General features: G+C 39.1%; 1 protein-coding gene across 2 annotated transcripts; it reads right to left on the bottom strand.

Moving 5' to 3' along the window:
• Positions 1 to 3,226: 3,226 nt before the first annotated feature.
• On the bottom strand, positions 3,227 to 6,734 carry LOC122412932 (histone chaperone rtt106-like). 2 transcript variants are annotated; one of them, XR_006261458.1, is made up of 6 exons: positions 6,622 to 6,734; positions 6,292 to 6,540; positions 6,010 to 6,206; positions 5,723 to 5,882; positions 5,330 to 5,593; positions 3,227 to 4,216 (listed from the first exon to the last, which is right to left on the bottom strand). XR_006261458.1 is itself a non-coding variant. In XM_043422925.1 (6 exons), the coding sequence occupies exons 5-6, from the start codon at positions 5,631 to 5,633 to the stop codon at positions 3,873 to 3,875; spliced, it is 648 nt and encodes a 215-aa protein (XP_043278860.1). In that variant the 5' UTR covers positions 5,634 to 5,666; positions 5,760 to 5,882; positions 6,010 to 6,206; positions 6,292 to 6,540; positions 6,622 to 6,734; the 3' UTR covers positions 3,227 to 3,872. The 2 variants fall into 2 exon arrangements, 1 of the variants encoding a protein (XP_043278860.1); XM_043422925.1 differs by having other exon boundaries at positions 5,330 to 5,666; positions 5,760 to 5,882.
• Positions 6,735 to 12,119: the final 5,385 nt, after the last annotated feature.

Genomic DNA, 12,119 nt, shown 5'->3' with positions numbered 1-12,119 from the left:
CAACAGGACAAATACAACCATTAGATGTGTTTGATTTTCGAATATGGAAAAATTTTGTAAGGCACTTTTCAGACATAGCTATTCTTTCCGGTAGCGATATCAAGAGACTCGGTAGAGTCTCGGGACAAGTACATTGACAGCCCTGTCGTCTGCTGGCCCGAGGATCTCGCCTCAAGAGACTCGGTAGAGTCTCGGGACAAGTACATTGACAGCCCTGTCGTCTGCTGGCCCGAGGCTCTCGCCAAGTATACTTTCTCTGAATAAAACGATTCGCCGTGGTAGGGGTAAAATTGGCAAGTGATTTTTTTGAATTACCGAAGTTATGAGTCATCTGAGGCTTTGAAAATTGAACTGAAGATTAATTAATAAATTCTCTTTCGATTCCACCCAAAATCAGCATGATCAGTGGCGTAATTGCTGAGAAAAAACTTTGTACGGGCTTAAGATTATGCAAAAGTTATCAACACATTCAAGAATTCATGCGTCTGTATTTATAAACACCATCAAAGGCACTTTGATGCTCTCGAGTTTCTGATTGGTTGGATCTGACGACATCCATTTTTAGACGTTGTGATTGGTTGTTGAAATTAGTTGCTGATGATTGGAAATCTGACGTCAACTTCAGAACGTAGCACACGGCGCAGCACAGCTGGTACCAGCAGTCATAAATTCGATCGATATACATATAATATGTACAAACCATGTGTCAGTTTTTGATCGTATGAACAGAGTTTCGACATTACGAAGTGCGTGCGGGATCAATAAAAAAATAATTTTCGTCATCTAAAGAAGTGCATGTTACTATTTATTTTGTTATTTGTGATATATTAAACCGGTATCAAAGCGGCCGCGTAAATGTAGTCTGTGATGTGTGAAAAAGAATATAAAAAATGCGCGATGCATATGTCAACGAAACTTTTCAAGATTTCATTATTTCGTTCGATTGGAAATAAGTGTTAACTGAAATAATCCTTCAATTAAACCAGAGTACGAGAAATATTGTCCAGTGCGAATAAATTGTCAGTGGCGTGGTTATATATCATAATAGGTTATATATACGAATAAATAGAACAAAAATACACGCAACTGTTAGAATGATATTAGAAACTTTAATTGAATAAATGTTTTCTAATTTATTTCTTGTGTCGTCATTATTTTTAAACATCCCCATATTTAGCTTGATATTCAGTTTGGCTCTGCTCTCTCCAATCCTTGTTTTCACCCCATCAGTTTGCAGTGGATCGATTCATATTATTAATTCGTTCCCTAATATGTGTCCTATGATTTTCTACTCCTTTATGATGATTGTGGTAACATGATTCGAGAGGTATCTAACCATGATCTTGAATTGCAAATTTTGTAAATCAGTTTTTCAAAAAAAAATCTGGTCTTGGTATAGTGTGTAGTTATTCTTTTCCCATTAGGTCTGTCGAGTGATAAATTTGGAAACTTTTCCAGAAAGCCTTTGAATGCTTATTTTGCTGATGATATGAAAAGTCGTATCTTAGGAATGCGGTATGCAAACACAAATTTTGATAACAAAACTTATAGAATGACATGTATCCCTAGCGGATTCTACGACCGAAATCTCGGTCGTATTTGTACTTTTTTCTACCGTATTACAACGATCGTTACGATTAAGGGCTCATTAGCAGTAGCAACAGAAAACTCTTAGTCGTAACGACCGATCAGCCGGTCGTTTCGACCAGAGTTCTCGAGTCGTATCGCTTTTTCACCAGCCCCGCGAGTTGGTCGTTTCGACCAGAGTTCTCGAGTCGTATCGCTTTTTCACCAGCCCCGCTAGCTGGTCGTTTCGACCAGAGTTCTCGAGTCGTATTGCTTTTTCACCAGCCCCGCGAGTTGGTCGTTTCGACCAGAGTTCTCGAGTCGTATCGCTTTTTCACCAGCCCCGCGAGTTGGTCGTTTCGACCAGAGTTCTCGAGTCGTATCGCTTTTTCACCAGCCCCGCTAGCTGGTCGTTTCGACCAGAGTTCTCGAGTCGTATTGCTTTTTCACCAGCCCCGCGAGTTGGTCGTTTCGACCAGAGTTCTCGAGTCGTATCGCTTTTTCACCAGCCCCGCGAGTTGGTCGTTTCGACCAGAGTTCTCGAGTCGTATCGCTTTTTCACCAGCCCCGCTAGCTGGTCGTTTCGACCAGAGTTCTCGAGTCGTATTGCTTTTTCACCAGCCCCGCGAGTTGGTCGTTTCGACCAGAGTTCTCGAGTCGTATCGCTTTTTCACCAGCCCCGCGAGTTGGTCGTTTCGACCAGAGTTCTCGAGTCGTATCGCTTTTTCACCAGCCCCGCTAGCTGGTCGTTTCGACCAGAGTTCTCGAGTCGTATCGCTTTTTCACCAGCCCCGCTAGCTGGTCGTTTCGACCAGAGTTCTCGAGTCGTATCGCTTTTTCACCAGCCCCGCGAGTTGGTCGTTTCGACCAGAGTTCTCGAGTCGTATCGCTTTTTCACCAGCCCCGCGAGTTGGTCGTTTCGACCAGAGTTCTCGAGTCGTATCGCTTTTTCACCAGCCCCGCTAGCTGGTCGTTTCGACCAGAGTTCTCGAGTCGTATTGCTTTTTCACCAGCCCCGCGAGTTGGTCGTTTCGACCAGAGTTCTCGAGTCGTATCGCTTTTTCACCAGCCCCGCGAGTTGGTCGTTTCGACCAGAGTTCTCGAGTCGTATCGCTTTTTCACCAGCCCCGCTAGCTGGTCGTTTCGACCAGAGTTCTCGAGTCGTATCGCTTTTTCACCAGCCCCGCTAGCTGGTCGTTTCGACCAGAGTTCTCGAGTCGTATCGCTTTTTCACCAGCCCCGCGAGTTGGTCGTTTCGACCAAAGTTCTCGAGTCGTATCGCTTTTTCACCAGCCCCGCGAGTTGGTCGTTTCGACCAGAGTTCTCGAGTCGTATCGCTTTTTCACCAGCTCCGCTAGCTGGTCGTTTCGACCAGAGTTCTCGGGTCCTATCGCTTTTCCACCAACCCCGCTGACTAGTCGTTTCAAACAGAGTTCTCGGGTCGTATAGCTTTTACACGAGCCCCGTTGGTTGATTATCAATGATCATGTGATTGATAGAAATTACGATTGAAATACTATATTAGGCAAGAACAAAATCTTTCGGATCGCAGGGCACATGGTCCTCAAAGCGATTATAGATTCTCATTTCATTTTCGGTTCCGCGATTTAAGGGAGAGGAGTCAATGTGTATTTTATTTTACCAACTTTTTAGAAGGGGATTTGTATCAATAAAGTTTTTATTCGAATTCGACGATTTCTGTATCACAGCAAAAATTTTGGCACAATACGTTTGTTTGCTAAATGTATAAAATAATCACACTCTTACAATTTATCCTCCGAAACCTCAACCCGCTTGTAACATTTTGTTATTGTCCACAAAGTATGCACTAATTGATCTATTACATTTGTGTTTAGCGTAAAAACTCCATAACACTTTTTGTTTCCTTCCATTCTGTAATTGTCTACTCATATATAGCGATTTTTTATTAACAAAATTAAATAGATATAGATTCATTTAGTGTACGCGTTTCAAAAACGAGTACCGTTTTTGCTAGATATTTGTTTGTCGCTTCTTACATTGCATTTAATTGCACTTCAATGTCGTATAAAACATTTTGACTGAAAAAAAATTTTTTACGCGACATAATGTATTGAAAATTGTAATCACAACACAGACATACCAATCTTTAGCTATATCTAAAATTCAGTCTTTTGATTCAAATACATCTTCTTATCTATCATTATATTAATCTACTGATTCCGTTCATTCTACCGGTAAATGCTTGGCTTTCTGCGATGTTGTTTACTGATTATGCGAGATGGAGAAAAATTAAATTAATTATTGGCGTTGATGACGTCAACGTTTCAGTTGTCGTTGTCGCTATTATAGTCGTAAACATCGACGTTGTTGTCGTCATCGTCGATGTTTAGGTCATCGTCATCGCTGTTGTCGTCGGTATCAACGTTGTTGCCGCCGCTGTCGTCGCCGTCGGCATCGTCGTCTTGGATATCATCGTCGTCTTCGTCGCCGGAATGATTAGATGCAGCCGCTCCATTTTTTCGTGCCTTCTTCGTAGCTTTTTTTTTTGCGCGGTTATTATTATAGCGGTCGTTTTTTAATTTGTTCGAAATCATCGCTCTTATATTGACGATGGAGTCCACTCCTTCCATCGGGAGTTCTTTTATGGATTGCAGCTTGATACAGGCATCTGTTTATTAAGGAGGCTCGGTCGCAAATGCCTGCGCAATAGAAAAAAATAATTTTTTAATATCTCATAGTTAGATTATCAATAATGACATGTGCAAAATTTCAGATGGGGTCATCGACCATTTAAGAACGAAAAAAATAGTGAAAGTTAGGATTTTTAACACGGGTCTTATGGAAGAGTCACTCTCAAAACGCGTGTCCTAAGGAATATATATGCACTTACGCAACAGAAATAAACAAAAAAATAGAGTATTGTTCTCCAAATCGTAAGGATTCAGAATATATCAAAAAAGTTTGGAGTTATCGACCTATCTAAAAAGATATTGACTGTTAAAATGTCTACAAACTCGATGTTCTGGGATGTTTCGTGACGGTGAGACGATTCCGCAACGTCGCAGAAATCAGATGTTCAGCACAGCGCTGAAGCGCATGCGCGATATTTGAAGCATCGACTGTCTAACCTGGAATTTGTGAAAAACACACGCACGTCCGGGCGTGTGTATACGCGTACATAGAGGTTAAAAAACGAATTAATTGTATAAAAACGTCAAGTTTTAACGATTAACACACAATTTATATACTTATTTTTCAACAATTCAACAATAATAAATAATGTTATATATCACAGGTAATGAGACCGAAAAAAAATCGTAATAGATCGTTGAGTATTTCTGTATGAAATCAAGTCATTTTCAGCTGTTGAATTATTTTCTCTATATTTCGACGTTCCCACTTTTTTGTGAGCAGGATCGTAACGTCAAACTGTACCTTTTTTCTGTTCTATTTTGATTGATGTGTGACTGATTATTTCTGTTTTAAATGATTAATAATCGTTTTATAATGCATTGTGGTAATGCAAATATGCGCATTTAAAAAAAAACGGGGTGCCCCGTTCATGCACCCACAGAACCCGGCCCTACGCGACCAAGCTTCCTTAAACATTTGAATAGAAGAAAAAAATTAACTTCGCTTATAAACAGTCGGTTCTTGTAATATAGATTGTAAAATACTTCCTACTGCAGTATAGTTTTTTTTCTACATCAATGATTACGATAAAATGCGTCGGCTATTTAGAAGCACGTCAAATACACAAAAAAAATGATTAATAACTTACACATCAACTTTTTAATTTCCATTGTAGTTATTTCACGTTTCCCATGATCACGTTTTCTCCTCTTTTTAACGACTAATTTGTCCATCTCATCTTTGCTCCACAAAGCTGACATCAAGGTATTTAGTCTTTTGTTCATGTTTGAAGCAGATCCCGCGTTGACAAATATTTTCCGGTTAATTAACCATCCAGGAATTATTTCGACTTCCTCGATTTCATCATCTAACGTGATATTGAATATTTCCAAGTCTGCTTCATCATCATCATCTATATCCAACATTTTTTCCAATATTTTCACCTTTCTCATCCAAAAGTTACCGATATTACGTATAATCTTCACCTATTAATTTGTTGCATTTGGAAAAAAACATAAACATTAATTCTCACGTCAATTACATAGTTATGCGTTCTGTTGTATTTATACACTCATTACTGCATTTTTTATCTTTTCTCTCTCGTTCCATGAGTAACGCGAGGTCGTGGGCACTCTTTCTTCCACTCGATTTTTGTTATGTTCTCCGGTAGTATCATCAATACTATTATTCTCCCTGTGTGACTACAAATGTTTTTTGATAACATTACAAATAATAAAAAAATATATAAATTGCTATGAGATCTTTCCTGGTAACGCTTTCAGTTAGAAATAGTTACTTATACATCAAATAGAAATTAGTTATTATTACCTGACTTTGTTTTTCGATAAACTGTATTCTACCCCGGTCCTTCAAGTTTTTTTGCTGCACCCTTCTATTCACCGGTTCCGACAGCCCTTTTGGTCTTTTAGGCCTTTCATGTATATCTTTTTCATAATCTTCCAACACCTCTCGGTCGGATTCTTTCCTTTTTTTTGGTTGTGTATTTCTTTTCCGCTCTTTGCCACCTGTTTATCAATACAAGTTGTTAAAGTTACTATTTGAATTCATCATTACTCCCCATTTTAAGTGTGTGTAAAAAAATATTCTTACCAATTTCGTTGACTGATTTTGTTGATTAGTTCCAACATTGTCTCTCTTGTTACTTTTCTCAATGTTGCCGTTGTTCCAGATTGCTGCATTCGTTAGAGGAATTCGCGGAGCGTTATTAAGTCGTCTCGATCCCTTTTCAATTGCCACTGGTTTTCGTGTTTCAAGGCCTTGATACGTTATTTTTGACACTTCAGCGTTATCCTTTTTTCTAGTATGACGTTGTGTTTCTTGTGCTCCGTTACTTGAATACTATCAACATAAATATCCCCGTTATTATACAGATTTATCCTTATCACATTACAACTATTGCGCTGAAAATATTCGGTTTACCGGTATCGTTGGCTTATTCACTTGACTGGTACCAACATCGCGCTTCGTATGATTTTCTAGCTGATCGTTGTATTTCGTGGTGGCTTTCATTTTTTTTAATTTATTTATTGAAAATGCGAATATAGAAAATCATTTAAAACAACGGTCACGACCTTTTAATACTTGGCGTGCCTTTTTTACTTTTTGAAGTTTTAATATTTACTGATTTCACTTCTTTTTGCGAAGCGTGACAACTATATAGGAATCGTATTTCATTCACTGTATTTGTCAACTTCAGAAAACGATCTCATTTTTTTTTATATTTTGAAGTTTTTTATTGATAATGCAAATATCGAAAATTATTGGAAACTACGGTCGCGACCTTTTAATAATTGGCGTTCTTTTTTTACTTTGTCAATTATTTTATTTTCTGATTTCACTTATTTTTTAGAGGCGTGACAATATTTACTTAAGAAAAAAAATACATTCCTCGTCTTCGACGAAAATTTTTAAAACGATTTGTTTCAAGTTGAGTACTTTTCTCTATGTGGCAAAAGCAATCGACACAGCCAATTTTTCTATGTAGATGGACGAAAACTGTGCGGTTATGTTCATGTGAGTTGAAACCTTTTACAAGCAATAATGATGACGATTTTGATTATCCATTCAGCATATCGAATTTTCTAATGAAAGATTGGGAAATTCCTATGCAATGGGATGATATTTTCATTTTCTATTCCTTTTTTTGGAAAGCTCCATTTGTTTATTTGGAAAATTGATTTATGAAACTATCTTCTTCTACTTCTTCTCTTTCAATGGATTCCATGTTGACATGGATACTGTCAATGGTTTGCAATGTCCAAAGAAACGTTTCCATGCTATTTAATATCTAAGACGACAGCTTTATAGTTATTTGTGTCCAGTGATATTTTTTCATGGTCTTCTATAACGTCAGAACATGCTTTCTCAATGCAGACTGTTAAATCGCCGATCTAGATATCGATAACTATGAGGAAATATATTGCAAACTTAAATATCGGAAAATATAAAATTGTCGAATATATATTGAAAAATATGAAGGCATCCACCTAGACGTCGAAAACCCTATAGTCGCCAACCTAGACATCGAAAACAATAGAGCCATCGACCAAGATATCGAAAACCATGCAGTCGTCAATCTAGACATCGAAAACCATGCGGTCGTCAACGTAGTCATCCTTAGAAAAACTGACTGCACCATCGGAAACTATGGAGCCGTTGACCTTCATACCGGAAACCATAGACAAATTCACCTCAACATCGGAAACTATGAAGTTATCGACCGGGAGGGTGAAAACTATGAAGTCGTCGATCTAGTCCACGAAAACAATGGGAAAACATACCTGGACATTGAAAACTGCCGAGCCGTTGATCTAGACCTCGAAAAGCATGGAAAAACATACCGAGACGGCGAAAGCCATGAAGAAATATTCCTAGCCATCGAAAACCATAAAGCTGTCGACGTAGCCATCGAAAACAATAGAGCCGACGACCTAGACCATGAAAACCATGGAGAAACATATCCAGACATCAAAAAGTATGGAATTGTTGACTTAGCATCAAAAACCATGGCGGAATATACCTGGACCACGAAAATCATGAAGGAACATACCTAGACATTGAAAACTATGGAGAAATATACCTGGACATCCGAAACCATGGAGGAATATATCTAGATATTGAAAACTCTGTGAACACATACCTAGACATCGAAAGTTATAGAGCCATCGACCTAGATCACGGAAATGATGGAACAATATACCTAGAGAACAAAAACTATGTAAATACAGACCTAGCCATCGAAAACTGTTGAGCCGTCAACCTAGACCACGAAAAATATCGAGAAACATACCTAGACATCGATAACTATGAAGCCGGCGACCTCGCGAACTAAAACCATGAAAAAAAAACGAAAACCATGGAGGGACATACCTAGACATAAAAAAAAATGATGGAATAATACACCTGGACATCGAAAACTATGTAGAAACATACTTAGCCGACGAAAGCGAAGGAGAAGCATACCCCGCAAACGAACAGTATGAAGCTGTCCACGTAGACATCGAAAACCATGGAGGAATCTACCTAGACCACGAAAACCATAGAGAAACATATCCAAACATCGAAAACCATGAAGAAATATACCTGAACCACGGAAACCATGATGGAACATGCCTAGATATTGAAAACCGTGGAGGAATATACCTAGACATCGAAACCTATAGAGGAATTATCCTAGACCCCGAAAACCCGAGAGAAACATACCTGGACATCAAAAACTGTGGAGTCGTCGTCCTCGACTGCGAAAACCACGAAGAAACATACCTAGACCACGAAAACCATGAAGGAATCTACCTAGATCACGAAAACCATGGAGGAATATACCTGGACCACGAAAACCATGGAGGAACATACCTAGACATCGAAAACCATGGAGGAATTATCTTAGACCACGAAAACCCGAGAGAAACATACCTGGACATGGAAAACTGTAGAGCCGTCGACCTCAACTGCGAAAACCATGAAGAAACATACCTAGACCACGAAACCATAGAGGAATCTACCTAGACCACGAAAACCATGGAGAAACATATCCATACATCGAAAACCACGGAGGAATATACCTGGACCACGAAAACCATGAAGAAACATGTCTAGACATTGAAAACCATGGAGGAATATACCTAGACATCGAAACCTATGGAGGAATTATCCTAGACCACGAAAACCCGAGAGAAACATACCTGGACCTCAAAAACTGTGGAGTCGTCGACCTCGACAGCGAAAACCATGAAGAAACATACCTAGACCACGAAAACCATGAAGGAATCTACCTAGACCACGAAAACCATGGAGAAATATATCTTTACATCGAAAATAATGGAGGAATATACCTGGACCACGAAAACCATGAAGAAACATGTCTAGACATAGAAAACCATGGAGGAACATACCTAGACATCGAAATCCATGGAGGAATTATCCTAGTCCACGAAAACCCGAGAGAAACATACCTGGACATCAAAAACTGTGGAGTCGTCGACCTCGACAGCGAAAACCATGAAGAAACATACCTAGACCACGAAAACCATGAAGGAATCTACCTAGACCACGAAAACCATGGAGAAATATATCTTTACATCGAAAATCATGGAGGAATATACCTGGACCACGAAAACCATGGAGAAACATGTCTAGACATAGAAAACCATGGAGGAACATACCTAGACATCGAAATCCATGGAGGAATTATCCTAGACCACGAAAACCCGAGAGAAACATACCTGGACATCAAAAACTGTGGAGCCGTTGACCTCGACTGCGAAAACTATGAAGAAACATACCTAGACCACGAAAACCTTGGAGGAATCTATCTAGACCACGAAAACCATGGAGAAACATATCCATACATCGAAAACCATGAAGGAACATGTCTAGAGAAACTACCTGGACATCGAAAACTGTAGAGCCGTCGACCTCGACTGCGAAAACCATGAAGGAATCTACTTAGACCACGAAAACCATGGAAAAACTTATCCATACATCGAAAACCACGGAGGAATATACCTGGACCACGAAAACCACGGAGGAATATACCTGGACCACGCAAACCATGAAGAAACATAACTAGACATTGAAAACCATGGAGGAATATACCTAGACAGCAAAACCCATGGAGGAATTATCCTAGACCACGAAAACCATGGAGAAACATACTCGGACATCGAAAACTGTGGAGCCGTCGCCCTCGACCGCGAAAACCATAAAGCAACATGCCTAGTCCACGAAAACCATGGAGGAATATATCTAGATATCAAGAAATATGGAGAAATTCACGTGGACATTCAAAACCATGGAGGAATATACCTAGGCGTTAAAAACTATGGAGAAATATATCTGGATATCCGAAACTATGGAGAAATACACCTGGACATCAGAAACCATGGAGGAATATACCTAGACATCGAAACCCATGGAGAAATTATCCTAGACCACGAAAACCATGGAGAAACATACCTTAGACATCGAAAACTGTGGAGCCGTCGACCTCAACCGCGAAAACCATGAAGAAACATACTTAGACCACGAAAACCATGGAGAAATATACCTGGATATCGAAAACTGTGGAGCCGTCGACCTCAAACGTGAAAGCCATGGAGGAATATACCTAGACATCAAGAATAATAGAGAAATACACTTGGACATTAAAAACTATGGAGAAATACACTCTCACATCAGAAACCATGGAGGAATATACCTAGACATCGAAATCCATGGAGGAATTATCCGAGACCACGAAAACCATGGAGAAACATACCTGGACATCGAAAACTAAGGAGCCGTCGACCCAAACCTCGAAAACCATGAAAAAACATACCTAAACGACGAAAGCCATGGAGGAATATATCCGGACATAAAATACTATAGGGTCGTCGACCTAGACATACTCGAAAAATCCAGCGGCGTCGACCAGGATTTTATATTTTTTTATTTTTATTATTTATTATTTAATTTTCTTTTTATTATTATATTTTTTCATTTTATTATACTATTATTATATTATATTATATATTGTATAATATAATATATATATTGTATTATACATTAATTATAATAAAATATTTATTATAATATATTTTATTATTTATTAATAAATAAAATATATATTATATAATAATACGAGTTATGCGTAAGCCAGGAGCTGGTATTGCCCCCGCTGTCCGCACATTCTCTGTCTCTCTCGCTCGGCGATGCGCAAGAGAGGGGGTAGCCGCGTTTAGCGTACTGTGTGACAGGAGAGCCGAGAAATGTATACCAGGCCTGCAAAGGCCGTAAGTCCGAACGTAAACATGCTCAACTTACGCCTCTCTGTCTCTAAGAAATGAAATTTATCGTAAAGCGTTCGGTCTCAATTCTTTAAAGAGACATATCTCGGGAACGGCTGAATGGATTTACTTCCAACAAAGACCAATGGAAAGGGAAAAATCGAAAAAAAATTCTCACCAATTTTTAGATTTTTTAATAATATGGTTTGTCCGCAAGCGCCGTTTGAAAACTCTGTGACGTCAAAAATCGGCATATTCGCGTATATAAGAGTGCGGCAGGGCTCGCGCTGGCTTTTTCTTTACGCGCTGCTGATTTTCCTTTTAATACTTGGCGTCGAGCCGCTACCGCGTCTCTTGATAGGGATGGTACAAGTAGACTACCGCGCCACTAGTGGTGAAAAGTGAAAGTTTTTGGGGATCTTTTATCATTATTGTATTATTATATATATATATATATATATATATATATATTCAATTATTATGATTATATTTCAATCAAAGTATTGAAAGTGCTACCCCAAAAACTTATAAATTATGACATTAGAGGCGCCACGAGTACTTTCGACCTGCCCTCTATCAAATCTGCACCATCTCTATTCGCTCTGTGCGCGTGGGCGGAGCCAAAAATCTAATACTACTGCACTAATAGTATTA

The sequence above is a fragment of the Venturia canescens genome, chromosome 7, assembly GCF_019457755.1.
Source record: "Venturia canescens isolate UGA chromosome 7, ASM1945775v1, whole genome shotgun sequence".
NCBI lineage: Eukaryota > Metazoa > Arthropoda > Insecta > Hymenoptera > Ichneumonidae > Venturia > Venturia canescens.
Note: the sequence above shows the minus strand (reverse complement) of the source record. Positions and strands in the feature narration are given on the sequence as shown.